Source organism: Copadichromis virginalis, linkage group LG3 (genome assembly GCF_057382275.1).
Source record: "Copadichromis virginalis isolate Kocher_CV1m ecotype Utaka linkage group LG3, C_Virginalis_male_GT1.1, whole genome shotgun sequence".
Taxonomy (NCBI): domain Eukaryota; kingdom Metazoa; phylum Chordata; class Actinopteri; order Cichliformes; family Cichlidae; genus Copadichromis; species Copadichromis virginalis.
This window is the reverse complement of record NC_140620.1, coordinates 17742395-17759074: the sequence shown is the minus strand read 5'-3', so window position 1 is coordinate 17759074 and position 16680 is coordinate 17742395. Positions and strand designations below refer to the sequence as shown.

General features: G+C 38.9%; 2 protein-coding genes and 1 pseudogene across 2 annotated transcripts; 1 reads left to right on the top strand and 2 right to left on the bottom strand.

Moving 5' to 3' along the window:
* The first annotated feature begins 604 nt into the window (after nt 1-604).
* On the top strand, nt 605-7551 carry LOC146713147 (uncharacterized). The gene is made up of 8 exons (XM_085452324.1): nt 605-652; nt 1337-1372; nt 1653-1916; nt 1996-2241; nt 2328-2504; nt 2627-2713; nt 5776-5862; nt 7223-7551. The coding sequence occupies exons 1-8, from the start codon at nt 622-624 to the stop codon at nt 7261-7263; spliced, it is 969 nt and encodes a 322-aa protein (XP_085308450.1). The 5' UTR covers nt 605-621; the 3' UTR covers nt 7264-7551.
* Nucleotides 7552-9309: 1758 nt separating this feature from the next.
* LOC146713146 (uncharacterized) lies at nt 9310-11449 on the bottom strand (annotated as a pseudogene).
* A 2824-nt stretch (nt 11450-14273) lies between these two features.
* LOC146713145 (nuclear factor 7, ovary-like) lies at nt 14274-15875 on the bottom strand. Its single transcript, XM_085452306.1, has one exon. It carries the CDS (start codon nt 15862-15864, stop codon nt 14473-14475), a length of 1392 nt encoding a protein of 463 aa, XP_085308432.1. The 5' UTR covers nt 15865-15875; the 3' UTR covers nt 14274-14472.
* Nucleotides 15876-16680: the final 805 nt, after the last annotated feature.

Genomic DNA, 16680 nt, shown 5'->3' with positions numbered 1-16680 from the left:
AACCACAGCCAAGCAAATGTCTCCATCTACTGGTGATGGCGTTAGAATGAAGTGCTTATTGTGCGCATTTACAAACTCGTAAACGTTACATGCTCTAGTTTTTAAAGTGCAGTATTCTGGGACTGCACAATATTTCTGTCTGCTTGTATCCTGATCTTATTTAAACGTATGTTTACAGCAACGGGACAAATGGTAGCTGGGAAACGGTCCAAATATTTATTTTTTCTTCACATATTATTAAATATTACATAAATTTATCACATCGTCTTCTATTATCCTGTTAAACTTCTTAGTCTGACCTTAAGTAAAGTGCTCCAATTTAAAATCCATACTGCAAACCACCCACACACAAGAAAACAAATTGACAAGAAGAACAGCTGAGACAACAAAAACAACTTTCTGTGTGGCTTGACCTCGTTTCTATGAACAAATCCGGTTAACATTTAACTGTACATGTACATTTTTCTGTTCTTTTTTTTTCTTTCTTTTTATCGGTTTTAACAGGGGAAATGACGCTAAGGTTTCCACCAGGTTTGCTGGGGAGGAAGAGGGAGGGCTTAAATTGGTGCAACTGACAAAAATCAATAAAAGAAAAAAAACTTGAAGTTAGTGCGAAGGACAATGGAGGAAACGTGTTTGCGCTGTCTGCTCTGTGAGTAAAATCTCTCAGTTTAAACAATGTTTATTTTGCTTGAATGTTTAAAGTCTTCTTTGTTGCTAAGTGATAACAGATGACAGACATTTCCACAGAAAAAAGGGAAGGGAAATTAAAAAATGAGTTAACAGCAATATTACCTGGAAACTTTGTATAACTGATTAGGCATTGAGTCGTGACTAGTTTGCAATGTTTACATTGGTAACATCCAAAATCACAACAAAAAGTAAAAATGATCATATGTTTTGCTTTCCAATAAATTTATTAATAAAGCATAAATACCATCACCGTCTAAGTAACACCACTGTCATTTTTATCTTTCTTCTAAAACAATGCTTGAGAGCAGGACAGCCTGTTCGTGTCAGTAACACCTGCATAAATATGAACTGCATTCTGTGTTATGTTTCTCAGTCATGTAGTTTTTGTTTTCCCTGATTAGTTTCTTGAGTCGTTGTTTTATTTTGAAATAAACCCAGAAATCAAATCCAAAGTTGCTAATCTAATATTTAACATTACCTACCACAGAAGCTCTAATGGTATGGAGATGAACTACAGCATCCACTGTTCTCTATTTTGCACAGCAGTAGAGACAAAATCAGCAGTGAGGCATACAGTACGACCCGAGTTTGTCATGTTTTTCTTCAGGGTTATTGTGTTAAACTTATAACCATCTGTTTCCAGCTGTGATCTCACTGCTGAGCTGTGCAACACACCAAGGTCAGTAACCTTCCTCTGTGTCTGCTTACATCTGTTAAATGCTCAGAATGAAGTTGTGTTATCAACACAAAAGAAATGTTTTTCTCTTCTCAGGAACTCAGTAACTGGTTAGATACTGTACACCACAGAATCAAATAACCTGCTCTTAATCTGTTGAGATTTAGTTACAGCCACACAAAGTTTCATGTATTTAGATTTAGTTGTTTTATGAAATGATATATCATGTATTTTTTTTTACAATAACAAAAGTCTCAACATTATTTCATTGTAACCCTCACAGCTCGTCTGACTGTGAGTCCCAGCAGCTCTCAGTTCTTTAAAAGAAACTTTGTGTCTCTGAGCTGTGAGGAGGACGACAGCTCTGCTGGATGGACTCTGAGGAGAAACACAAGCAAACCGAACATCACTCAGTGTGGAGATGGGTGGGGAAAACTAGCTGGTTCTTCCTGTGAAATCAGCAAACTATATGAATCAGACAGTGGAGTTTACTGGTGTGAGTCCAGAGAGGGTCCCATCAGTAACATGGTTAACCTGACAGTCACTGGTAAGCTGAGTGTGTGGAGTTAGTGTTGATGAAGCTGTGTGTAAATGGATGAAATGCTGTAGTTTGTCTCTGTGTTGAGGTGGATCAGTGATCCTGCAGAGTCCTGTCCTCCCTGTGATGGAGGGAGATGACGTCACTCTGCTCTGTAAAACAAAGACCACTCCCTCCAACCTCCCAGCTGCTTTCTATAAAGATGGCATCTTCATTGGGAATGAGTCAACAGGTCACATGACCATCCAGCATGTTTCCAGGTCTGATGAAGGCCTCTACAAGTGTGACATCAGCGGTCATGGAGAGTCTCCATCCAGCTGGATCACTGTCACAGGTGACACACTCACCTGTCTGTGTTTCTGCAGCTTTCAACATTCACAATGTGACGACAACTTAATGACTGTGTTTGCTTTATCTCAGACAAACACACCACCACACCTCCACCTACATCCACACCGACACCAGTCTCCATTATTACCTCTCCTCCTGATTCATTGCTTCTCCCTGTGTTGTTGCCTGTTGGATCAGTGTGTGTTGTGGTTCTGCTGGTGTTAGTGGTTCTATTGGTGAGACAACGTGTTTGTAGGAAGTCTGCAGGTGAGACTCAGAAATATGACGTAGAGAGTTATGTAAACCATTTGTTACATGTTATCTACTAACAAGTATTCGTTAAGATCACTGTGCTAAATTAATTTGATGTTCGTGTTGGTTTGTTTCAGTTGATCTGGAAAAAGCTGAAGATGGCCTCACATACAGTGATCTCAAAGAATTACATCACCAACAACAGTCAGTTAAACTCAGCACAGGTAGCTTTTTATGTACTTTGTGTTTGTGTTCTTCAATTTCACAAACAACATTTTCAGAATTTGCTTTCTAGTATTTTCATCTAAGCCTTGCTTATATCCATAATGGTTAAATCTTCAGCTGGGCTGAGACTATAGATTGTGTTAAAAAATGTGTAATGTCGCACAACATTCTTTTCCATATACATCTGAAGGCATTTTCAAGTGTTATTGTTATTGTTTTAGCCTTTGTTGTCTCGTTTGTTTGGAGCCAGAAGTACAGAAGTAACTATATTTAGAAGAGAAGGTTTTGCAAATTTAACAGCTATTGCTGTTAACAGCTGGACCATTATTGGTACCTTCTGGGAAAGTAATGCAGAAAAAGGCTCAGGTTCCAGTAGAATCTGCGGCTGGTTCTGACAGACATTTCTTCCTGTTAAATGCAATTTTTTGCTTGCTCATAGGGGCTTTGAGCTTTTATGCTTTGCACCTTACATTAACATGCACCTTAAACTATTCACTTAAATCAGTTCAATTCTAAAAATGATCAGACTATAGTTGTTCTGTGTTTGTAGATGACGATTGGTGAATTTTGTTCTCTTATTGCTGGTCTGTGTCTTTATTAGCTCAAAGTTGGTTTGTTAGTAGGCAAGCAAGCAATTTATTTATATAGAACTTTCAGAACAACTCCCAGCTGAAAACAAAGAGCTGTGCACCTGACATGCAGGTAACAAAAAGAAAAATACAGATAAAATTAAAAAATAAAATGATAATTGGAATGACATTTAAAATAATAAAATTAGCATATTAGATTAAAACAATAAAACCAGGGTCATACTGTGTCTAATGTGTTAACAGAGGTTAACAGCCTGTGGTTTGATGTCTCTGCTCAGGTTTTACTGCAGGGCTGTTAAGAAAAGAGGAAACATGTAGATGAACAGTTTGTACAAACAGTAAATTAAATCTCCTCATAGTAATTGTCACCTGTATCCAAATTCTGAGTTTTAGTTTTATGTAGTTAATCATTTTATAGTTTGTGTGATATACTGACCTTTTGACCAGATAACACATTTCCCTGTAGTTAACATGTGAATAGAGTAACCACAGTCCGTCAGTTCACATATAACCTTCTGTATCAGTTCTGTTTTTGTTTTTCGCAGCAGTACCAATAGAAGAAATAAAACTGTTGAGGGTCTCAGTGTTTCACATGACTGTCATGTGATAAAGAGAGTTTTTACAGGGCTCTATGCAATCCTATGCAAAACAAACTAGAACCTTTCGAGGCAGACATTTGGGCAGTTTGCTAAGTTGCGTCTGAGCATAGCACAGACTTCAGGAACAATGTCTTTTTTTTTTACATAGGACAGGGACGCATTGGAGATTATTGGGCAGAATGTGCACATCAACACCTCATACCAGCTTTAGACATGGCAGTGTAGTCCTCTTTGTTCCAACATATTCTAGAGTCAAATGTGAGGCCGTTTGTCCAAAAGACTTTGGGTCTTTTTTCATATCTCTCAAGTTTTTATGTAGTTCATTGGGTTTATATGTGTTGTAAATACTAGGATGCTGTTCGATTATCTGTGGTCGGTCTTGTTTGCACTTTGCTCACGCGTTGCAGTATAGTTGGAGCTCCAGAAACCTGCAAAGCTGCTTAGCAGTGTTCACACTGATGTGTTTTGATAAAGCTGTTAATGGAGATGAAGAGATTAAATGACTCATCTGCAGCTCACAGTTGAATTCAACACTAACAGGAAGGTAAACTAGTTTAAATGGTGTCTGTTGTTATGTGCGTTATCTCTGCGGTAGAGTGTCACTTCCTGTTATAACACACAACAATTTAATAAAACAATATAGATAACTTCTTATTGCATTGTATAATCTTCACATATTTCATCCAAAGCACACGCTCTGTTTATTAACTCGCTAATTTATATTTAAAGTTTTCACTCAATGTGTCTTTAGGGTTTAATAGCTTAGCTTAGCTATTAGCTGACTCGCTAGCAGCATGGCCTCTTCACCTGTCCCTCCTGCACTTTCCTGCTCATTGTGTCAGATGTTTAGTTACTTAGTACCCGTTTTTCCCCACTCGGCCACACCCACTGAGGGTCAAACTCTGGTAATTGGCAATTCTGTTCTGAGATATGTGAAGCTAGAGACACCGGCAACCATAGTCAATTGTCTTCCAGGAGCCCGAGCAGGTGACTTTGAGGGAAATTTAAAACTGCTGAGCAACTCTCATTTCTAGAAATTTGGACAAATTTATTAAACCTCCCAAAATATGACTATCCAGAGTTGGGACCAGATGTGTGTCAGCTCCCAAACACACAAAAAACAACCTGAAATTTTATCCATGAAGCCAGGTAACACAAACCAATTAGTTAAACTGCAGGAATAAAGACATAAAAACCTGGATGAACTCTCTGCTTCTAAATTCAGATAAAACTGATGTTATTGTACTTGGCCCTGAAAATCTTAGAAATATGCTATCTATCTAAATGGACTGTCTCAGAGTGACCTTGAAAAACTAGCTTCTGCATGTATTACTTCTCAGCTGGACTACTTTACCTTAAATCAGCAACCACTGGATGATCAATATTTATACAAAACTTAATGGCTCTTTATTAATTACACAACATGCCAGTAAAGCTCTACGTGAAAATCTGTGAAATTCCAATTCTGTATCGCAAAGTATCCCCTAAAATATGTTCAGATGAAACAACAAGAGAAGGAAGTAACTGCTGCAGTTGAGAGCATTAAAGTTTAAAACATACCAAACCAGTAGTGTACTACAAAAGGTGAGTTCTCATCACACCGTTGATGATATTGTGTACATGGTGTGACAAAGTGTGGGTGTCTTTGTGGGATTTCAACTGGACTTAATGCCAAAAGTCGAAATGTCACTGGGGTGTTTTGAGTGAAACAGGAAATCCAGCCACAGAGGTTCTGAAACCCCCAACGGTCTCTAAGAACTATTTTTATATAGGAAATCATAACTCTTTCTTTAACATGCACCCTGCATACTGACAATATTTTTATAAGCTTTACTACTTGCACTGATGACCTGTGTGTGTTTTGTTGTGCAGGGAGTGATTCAGCTGTAGTCTACACAGCAGTGAGAACTGAAGACATCAATTATGAACAAACAGAAATGCGATCAAACAGATCTGGAGGTAAACATGCTCTTTGTTCAGTACAAAGAAAACAAGGTTACTTCCTGAAAAGTTTTCTCTTTGTAAAATATAAAGTGTGTAAGCAGCATGAGCCAGGAAAGCATGAAGAAGCAAAGCCCTCTCGTTCAAATAGACACACTAAAAGTCAATAGATTTCACCAGCAGTGAAAATTGTACTTACATCTGTTACTAGACTAAAAGTATCAATAACAATTTTTGGCCTCCTCCATCATCGGTAAAGGTCAACGGAAATCAACAGAATTATCAAGATGAAAGTTATGATGGTTCCCACAGATATCTGATCCTGTTCATGCTCGCCATTATCACCGTCTAACACAGCAACACAGACCAGAAGTGATGTCACAGCTGTTGGTGCACCACGAGCTTTGATGTTGTTTCGGCTTCTCTGTGACCTCTCGAATCTTTTTTTTAGCTTGTTGCATTTGACAGCGTGGTGCACCTGGGTTGAAGACACGAGTACAGGATTATATCAGTGTTTCCAGTCATATCAGTGGAGAGATTGTACTGAGGACAAGACGGAAAAGATGAGACATTCTGGAGAAAAATTTGAAAAAGTCTCCACGATTTCATTTGACTTCTTTAACTCCTATGCTACATTTTTATTTTATTTTATTTATTTTTTCCTAATGGCAGTGTTGTTCAGGAGATGACTGCAGTGTGTCTAGCAGACGTTGAGCTGTGGTGTCACACTTGCCGCATGACATAACCAATTCATCACATTGGTTATGATAAGGACTTATGAGTCCTATGTTAACCTTCAGTGTGAGCACAGGAAGTGGTGTGAAGAACTGTGACTGCCATGAGGGAGGCCACTGCCTTCCTGTTTGTTGCTGCTTCTTTTTGATCAGCTGCTGAAGAACATTTTGAGCAGCTCAGTCTTTTCAGATTCTTTACTTTAATATCTTTTGATTTTGACTCCACAAAGAAAATAAGAGACGCGAACATGTTACCTTTTGGAAACAACCCTTTTGCTTTTAGTGTATGAGTGCAGCTCAGCGAACCGCTCTGCTGACACTCTCTCCTTTGACATAAACTACTGCACCAGCAACTTCCTGCTGGGTTTCTTTCACATCAAAACCTTATTTGTGACAGCCTGGCTGAAACGCTTTTAGCTAAAGTGGTTGTGGATTTAAGTCATTAGTGTAGTCAAATTTCAGAATTACATGAGTTTGAACCCACTGAGAAATGTTTCCTTAATGAAAATGTTTTTTGGATAAGTTATTTTCACTATGATTGATTTGATACAATTCTGTCAATTTGCTTCCTATGAATATAACAGACAGGCTTAGTTTTATACTTTTGTTATGCTGTTTGAACTTTGTGTATTTTGTGTTTTCAGACTTTGTACAAGAGCCAGATGTTTACTCCTTACTGAAGTAACCCACCAGTCCAACCACTGGAACCAGCTGCTGGTCTCAAACGTTTTAAAAATCATTATTTTGTATGTTCAAAAGCATGTTGTCCTCAACCTGCTCTTAACTGTCTTATTATGGCCATATTGGCAATATCTCTTCCACAATATAGAAATGATACTATGTATTTTATAAATAATGCATAATGCACTGTCTTTAATATTTTACTGTTTCCGGTTATATTTTATTTCCAAGTGTAAGACTGTTGTCGCCTACTTTCTCGCAGGAACAATAAAGTTTGTTCTCACTTCTTGTTCTTCTCGTGAGGTTCTTTGGGTTTCAGAAAGAGCGCTGGGGGCTGGGGACAAATGTGAAATGTGGCTAACCGACTGCTGAGCAGTAACAACAACAAACACATAAACCCGCAGCCGCAGAATAGAAGCAGCAGGAACATTACTCAGGGGCTTAAAACTTCGCAGGAAAGCTTCAGATAATTTATTACAGGCGCTGTTTGAACGAATGATGTTCCTCCATCAGGTGATGGTTTTACCTCCATGGTTCAGGCTGTGTTGATGTCCTCATAATGAAATGAGGACATGTTTGACATTTGTCGTCATTCAGTCAGAGATGAGTTGGAGACATTTAACATCTCATTATTTTCACAAAGTTATTGAGTTAAATTGTAAGTGGGATCTCTTATCTCAGTGTCATCTGCATATTAGATACAATTCTAATTGTAATAGAAACACTCTGTATGGACTTGATCAGGTAAACTAAAGCTCCAATAATGAGCTCAGCCTCTTCCTCATCAACAGGATTCACATTCACATGGGTTTATACACTACTTCATGATGTTTCAGGGTATATGTGGAAACAAAAAAATTATAAAAAAAATTAATGACTAAAAATGAATATTTTACCCAAACATTAATTTGCTGTTTCATGCAGACAAATGTAGACAAACTCGGGCTTTTCACAGATTTTATTCTAAACTTATTTGAGTCATTAGTTTGGATCCACATGGTTCCTCAGTTCTGTCAGTAGTTCTAAATTTGAACTCCTTTTTGGTTCAGTCAAAAATTATTTCTACTAAAGTCAATTCTGCCAAACAAATGCTCACACAAGTTGTGTTTCGGGGGTTTTTAAGTGATGAATTTTGCCAAGTTTTCCCACAGTTTGATAAAATCTTCTGTTCTGTTTTCCACCTTTCTGTCTATAAACAGGAACGAGCTGATTTTGTGTAAAAAACTTCATCATAATCTTTCACGTCCCTTCATCCATTCAAAAGGAATAGATATGGCTCAGTATACAGTAAGGTGTTTATACACTAAGCTCTCACGCATAATCTAAGAAATCAGAAGACAGAAAAATGCAGATTGTTTCTCCTAAATTATCTGATATGATGATGAATTACCAACCATAATCGTCTTACCGTGCTTTGATAGAAACACAGTCTGGTGCTGCCATCTACTGACTCAGAAGTGCTCAAACAGCTGCGCTTTTTCACCCTGATTCATTTCCATCTCTTAGAATAACCATAACTCATATGCTGGACTTAGTGTTTTACTTAATATGACCACAAACCTGCCAATAAAGTCACCCAGATAGTGCTCAGGTCACTGATGCTACCAAAACCTTCTATAGAACTGCAAGTCTGACCATAGTAGCAGGTGTATGATGGTTCTTCAGGTCTCATCCACCGATCAGACCAGAGTACATTCACTTGTTAACGTTTGACTGTGTTATTGCCTTTACTTTATTCATGAGCCCAGACACATATTATACATCACTTAATTTTAATGATTAATTGTCAGAATTGCAGTGACATTGTACAAAGAAACATAACTAAATCTAGTTGGACCAACTGTGACTTACTTAACAGTATAGCTATGGATGTGACATTATGTGAGTTAACAACATGAGATGGCAACATAAGATTTTAAAACTTATGCCATAGTTGTATCTACTAGGAGGCTGATGGGTATAATTGGTTGCTGCCATTATCTTACTCCCATTCTTCAAAACCTAACAAATATTCTTTAGAGCAGCTCTTGTTTACTTAAACACCTGCCTCCTAAATTGTCTTCATTATTTTTCTAGTAATCTTTGAGAAAAAGCCTCCTAGTGAAAACAGTGTGTCTAATGTATAGACATGAGTGAGGCCCAGAGATTTAAGAGACTCAAGTTCATTTAGAATATCAAAGGAGGGGTGGCTGATTAGCTGGTGGCACATCAGAGGATCTCTAGAGCGGATAACAGGCACTGATTCCCTTAAATGGATCATAAAAGGCAAAAAATGCACCAGTGGAACCATGAAGAAAACTAGACTCTCCTCCACTTTTACATTTCCACCTGTATCTCTGCCTCTGTCCACTTTCTTTATGGCCTCTGTAATGTTTATCTTGAATGACTCCAACACTGTGCATCTAGCCATGAAGTGTTTGTCAAGTCTTGTGAGTGAAGCACTGTTGTTGTTTTTGGTGTGCTGTGTTAAGAACCTGTGAGTGACTTCAAGTTGGTCACTCACAGTGAAGCTGAACGGACTTGAGTGCGTTTTGCAAATCTTCTAGAGCTCGATTGATGCAGTCTGGACTCTGACTCCTGTCTTGGTGCTTCAAAGATGTAAGAGCACGGTTGTAATATGCAATAGCTCCCCAACAGTGATCCTTCTGAATGGCTTTAGTGTACATGTTGATGCTCTCTGTAAACTTCCTGTTTTCACGCAGGTCATTACCAAAGCTAATGTAGTGGTAGAGGTTTGATGATGGTGATTCTCTCTGTCTGAGTTTCTGCCTCGCTGTGTCCAGGTCTGTTTTCAGTCGACTTTTCAACTCTTCAGTAGAATCTTTTGCACTGAAGCTTGTAAGTAGCCACACACCCCAAAACTCATTCAGAGCAGACAAATCTGAAGCTCCTGGTTTGTTGTTGCTGCTTGTATACAGATCATCCAGTACATCCAAATAATTATTGAAGAGTTCTTCCTTCTTCTTCATGTCTGGGATCTGAGACTCCAAGTAGCTTGATAGTTCATCAGCCACTGTGCTGTCTCTGAGCTGTTTAATTATCTTTACTTCCTGCTGTGATGCTCCAGACAAAATATCCTTCAGCATTGAAGACATTTCTGCAGATGCTTTGTTACTGTTGCTTTGTTTATACAACCTTAATTGCATCACAAACCTAAATTGTTTAAGTGGCCTGACATCTGTTAGACTTCTCAATAAAGAATAAAGTTTCCTTGTTGAAAGCAGTAATTGAAGGGATTCTGCCAGATGACTCAAACAGACAATGAGCTGAGCAGATCCTGGAGATCCTTGTCTAGCAGTGCGGCCGAATGCCTGCGCCTCCACACGAGCATTCTTGGGCAGGAAGGTCTGCACAACAAACAAACCTCCAGCTTCCTTTACTGTGTCAGAAACCTGAAGGTCTGTTCCACGGCCAGCAAGGTTTGTTGCTATGATGACTTCTCCTGCTTTAAACTCCTTGGAAATGATCACACTGTTGTCCATGTTGTTGTTTATATAAAGATTTTTGTTCTGGACTCTGTCTCGTAGACTGCGATGGATCATCTTTGCTCGTTTGATGGTCTCACAGATGATGAGTACAGCTCTGGGATCCCTGTATGATGTAGGTTTGATTTGTACAATGACAACATCACAGATTTTTTTAATCCATTCTTTTTCATCTTCTACAACAACACCTTCAACCTCAAACAGCTTTCTACATTTGAATGAAGGTATCTGACAGGTTTTGATACCGTCATAAATCTTTTGCAAAGTCTCAGTCTCTTTTTCTTGACCAAGAGTTCCAGACATCCCATAGATCTGACTTCCAAACTGGTTTTTATACTTTTGAAGCAAGCCCACATTAGACATGTAGTTTGTGATGGCTGTCATGTCACTAATCTTTGACTCGTGTTTCATTTCAATAAACTGTTGAAGTCCATCTGACCACTTCATGTAGTTTTCAACAACCCCTGTGCAGCTGTAGTCCACAGGCACGATTCCATGTTTCTCCATCACATATTCATGGTCCTCTGTCATGACTTGAGCTTTAAATGCATTTTCAATCCAGACCTTTAGTTTAGATTTGACCAGCTCTGAAAAGAAGCCTGGGATGTAGCAGCTGCTTTTAGCTTGGTTCAGTTCACATGGTGTAAAATGAATTGATCTCTTTACTTCCTCTTCTACAGCGCTCACCACACTGTCGTGATCATTTTAAATGCATTTTAAATTTTCAACTCACGTGCAAATTATTATGAATGATTTACAGAATCTAATAGTCTGTTAGAAAAATCCACTTACAAGTCATCTGGATTATTTTTAGGAAGCTTTTATACATATTTATAAAAGAGGTCTTTCTGTCAAAGTCAGTAAGTAAATGATACACACTTGCAAATGAAAAAAATAGTAAAAACCTTGTATCTCTTTTTTCATGGTGCTGATGAAAAGCATTGACTGGTTTGTCCAGAATGATGCAGATTAGTGATATCGGTGCAAAAGAACCACAATAAATATAGGAAGAGTAAGAATAAAATATATAGACACTTTGAGACTGAGGAGCAAATGTACACTTTAAGGGCAAAAGGGTTAATAACAACCTAAAATTTACAATTGAGATTTAAAGTGACTGGCATATTTATCATAGTGCCACATATGCCTGGCATCATATTCATATCAATGAAGTAACCTCAGTGTTCCAAAGGCTGTGGGCATTTATACACAATTGAATCTGAACAGATTCAACAAACTGGGTCTTCATCCGAATCCACTTAAACAGCAGAATGTATCCAAAGTGAATAAAATTACAGCTTGAGACTGGACCAGGGCCAGATCCAGGAGGTCCAGATATTTATAATTTGACACAATAATAAATAATTTTAAATGAACTGTATTGATACTGGGGGTGTGAATGAATACTAGAATTTAGAAACTAGAGTTTGGATCTCTTTATAGATTCAAGTGCATTCTACTCACTGTCATGTCTTTCTACATGGACGGACAAAATCCCTGATCCACCTCAACACAAAGGCAATCTATCTCAATCTGATATTTTCCAAATAAACTTTAACCGGACGCTCATAAACCTTTAATTGCAGTAGAAAGTACACTTTCAAAAAGTTTGATAATTGTGGGGCCCTGAAAGCCAAAATGCATCCTCCTTGCTTGCTCTCCCTGCAGCTTCTGAAGACAATTTATTTTGCACCTTTAACGTTGCATTCAAGTCAAGGACACGGATGCAGATTTCCAGTTAGGATTGAATTATTCTGCTGTGGCATTCGCACACAGCAGGTTGAGAGTAAAATGATCAAGGGGAACAGATACACGTGTCGGGAGTAGTAGTAGACTAACATTCAGTGCATGCCATTCCACACACCTGTGGTGCGTTCAAGGGTGCGTCAGTTAAAGTAATCAGTTCAATAATGTAGGACATACCAAACTTATACGGAAAACAGACTTGGATTGATGCAACATGCTACAGAGAAATAAACATTTAACCGTCAGTGCTTACACCAGCCCACTGTATGCAAGATTCCCAGCACAGCCCAGAGTGGGTGAATCAGATGTGAATCAACTGACTTTGAATCTGTTTAAAGTACTGGATAATTGCTGTCAGCAGATGGCAGCACTACGGCTGGGTATAGTCACTAATTTCTACACGGTGGGCCATTTATATGGATACACCGTAATAACATGGGAATGGTTGGTGATATTAAAGTCCTGTTTGTGGCTCATTAGTATATGTGAGGGGGCAAACTCCTCAAGATGGGTGGTGACCATCTTGGATACAACTTTTGTTTTTCAATAGGAAGAGGGCCATGTGACACATCAAACTTATTGGTAATCTCACAAGAAAAACAATGGTGAGCTTGGTTTCAACGTAACTTTATTCTTTATTATATATTTATTCAGCACATTACGGTGTCAAGGGAAAGGAAATGGCAGAATGGCAAATTTTGCAAATGAGGCACTGGGGGAAGATTAATGGAATTAAGGATCAGCTTTACTAAAACAGAAATTTAAAAAATACAGAAAATGAAGGAAAGATGGCAAAAACAATGGGAGAAAGAAAGACAAGGATGATGGTTTTGTAAAATCTAATGGAAAACTGGTCTTAAGTGATTGTTTCTTCTCTTAACGTCTCAGATTTGGGCACACTGGGCTAAATAGCAAACTGTTCATTTTATGGAAACACTGTAATGGGAAAAGTGAGTACTGTGGAGATGATGACACAGTACAGCATGTCATATTACACTGTCAGGATTATGAGGAAAAACAAAGACATCTCATTCAAAACCTAAATAGAATTAAACTGAAACTAGACTTAATTGATCTCCTTTGAAAAAACTCAAAAAGTAAAATTAGGCAGTATTTAGTTTTCTTAAATAAACCCATTTGTATGATAGGCTCTAATGCTTAAGTGACATTCTGGTACACGCTCCAGTTGTTGGTGGTAATGCACCAATTTGTTGTTTGCCAACCACCAATAAAATCCAAGACGAAGAAGAGTAACCTTGTGTGAGGCCATGTGATTGCCTGGTGCAAGCAGTGACATTTGGCCATTTTTAAAATCTTCCTAAAAGACAGCTTGCTCTTTTGCGTACTGTTATGCAGCACAGTTTGTTTAATCATACTTTTTCTTGTAACTGCCTACCTTATGGTGCTATTTTTACATATATGGAAATATATGCTGTACCATGTGTGAAACAAAAAATAAAATAAAATTAAATTAAAAATAAAATAAAATAAAAATATATTTCTTGTATTAATATTAAACCTTATGAGCTGTCTGCATGTCTACAGCTCTCCTATTTAACTAGTACCTCCTGCGGGTCTCATATTTTGTAAATGGTCTCATTAATTGAGCTGTTGAGATGGGAAGCCTTAAAAACATTCTCCTGCTTAAGATAAGGGCACAGTTAAAAGATTTATATTTTTTTTGGATCTTTATTTTAGAAAAGTTACTTATGTTTTCTTCTAGACTGTTTTTTTTGTTGTTGTTGTTGTTGTTTTTTGGGTGTGCCCACCGTGACATTTGTAATGATCTGAAATATGATAGAATTTCAAATCAAGTTTTTGGGAGTCACTGAGAAACAGTGAAATGATTGTGAAAGGGTAGACAGCAGAAACTGAAATGGTGAGAACCAAGACAAACAAAGAGCTTTGGAACAACGAGGCAGCAGGAGGACAGCTGCTGTTTAAAAGTTTCAATTCACTAACAGCAAGCATTAGAAATATAATCATCCTGAACTTATCTGCTCCACTGACACTTTCAAAGGCAACACCTTCAATTTATCATCCAGAGTGCCAATATAAGGAAACATCTTATGAGTAAAAGTGTGTGTGAAGGTGTGTATGTGTGTGTTAGTATCAGGATCAGAGAACGACAGCTTCCCTTTGTTCCAGTCCAGATTCACTCTGATCCTCTGGAACTTCTTCTTTTCTGAGAGAACAGTGGATGGAGCTGATGGTGACAGTGCTGAGTATTCACCTGAATTGAACCTTATTCTCCATAATCCAGACAGTGTGGTTCCTTTCCTCTCATCAGATTCTGCTAACACGCCCAGTCCCCAGTACGTATTGTCTCCAACCTCGACATCCCAGCTGTGAGTCCCTGAGTTGAAGCCCTCAGTGCCCAGGACAGACCAGAAAAAATCAAACCTCTCTGGATTATCAGGAAGATTCTGCCTTTCTCCTCCTCTCACACTGGTCAGATCTTCAGACAGGATGAGTTGTGGATGAGCAGTGTTTGGGTCCAGAATGAGAGGAGTGTACGAGACCATGTCCTTCATGTTGTTCCAGATGTTGAAGGTCAGGTTGCCCAGGTGTTTGGCCTGGTCTATCAGAGCTCCTGAGGGCAGCTGTGGATCATCCAGCAGTGAACAGCGCTGGACTCTTTCCACTGCAGCCTTGTAGTTGTGCAGGAATGAGACGTCTTCAGCTCTCAGCTCCTCCTCTGTGGCTCTGACTGTGTCTGAAAGAGCTGCTATCTCTCTGCTCAGAGCCTCCATCTTCTCCTTCATCATCCCACTCTTCTGCTCCTCTTCCTCCCTCAGTGCAGCCAGCCTGGCCTCCTCCTCCTCTGCTAGAAACTGGTGAAGCTTCTTAAACTGCTCCTTAATCTGCCTCTCTGTGTGTCGGGCCTGGACCTTAATGTGTTTTGCTGTTTGATCAAACTTCACTTGAACGTCTTCACAAATCTTTAACTTCTCCTTTAAGGGCTGCAGAGTTTCCTGTAGTTCCTTCTTGTGTTGTTGTGCAGCTTCATCGATGGGTCTGAATCTGTGGTTGGTGTGTTTTTCTGAGTCTCTGCAGACGACACAGACTGGCTGCTGATGGTCCAGACAGAAGAGTTTGAGTTTCTCAGAGTGCAGACTGCAGAGAGCCTTTGACGCTCTTTGATCTCTCTCCTGTAAGAACAACTCACACAGATTCTTTAAAGCCAGATTTAATGTTGGTTCATCCCTTGAAGATCTCCTCTTACACACTGGACATTCATGTTTTACTCTCTCCCTCCACCATCTCTTCAGACAGTCTTTACAGAAGCTGTGGCTACATGACAGAAGAACAGGATCCGTGAAGACCTCCTGACAGACCGGACAGCAGAGATCCTCCTCTGATCTGGAAGCCATTGAGTTTGTGAGTGATGCTGAAAACAATAGAAGTACAGTTAGTCCTGGCTCCCCTCCCTCCTCTACTACCTTCATTGAGACTTCTTTTGGATTTTGTTCATACTCACATTCAGTGTGTGCAGTGTCAGCAGCAGTGTTGGAGTTTTCCACTTTTTTTCCCTGTAGCTGGACTTTCTCAGTGGAAGCTGCTAGTTCGGTCTGATCGTCTGTGCATCTCTGTTTACTACGGAACAATAGCATCCTGGTTCCTGGTTTGTCTCACATGAGTCATGAGGCGTGGTCATGTAAGATGGGTGTGTATCACAGCACGGCTCGAAGGCTTTTCTGTTATCATGTGTCAGGACAGGAAAACTCACAGATCTTAGAAAAGTGTTGCAATAGTCTTACATTAAAAATGTTAATGTTTTTTTGTGTTATTTATCAGGTTCAGTAGAAATGGGTGTGTAATGCAGTGACACAAACACAGGTGATTTTAACTGTTGACCGGCAAAAACAGCCATCAACCTGTTGGCTGATGTGTGCAAGAATCACTCACCAGGAATTGTTACAAAAGGAGCTACTCCCTGGTTTCTAAGAGGCTAGATAGCAGTGTCCAAAGGAACCAGTATTAAACCACTACATCAGTTTTATTGAAAATGGCTTTACTGATTCAAAGCTTTGAGTCAGTGACAGAATAGGAGACAGCAAAACAATGTCTGAACAATGGTGTGTGTGAATAAATTAGGGTTTATTCACACAAACCCTAGTTACTGGGTAACTAGGGTTTGTGTGAATAATATTAATACAACTTTGGTAGGCTGGATTGACTGTTTAATT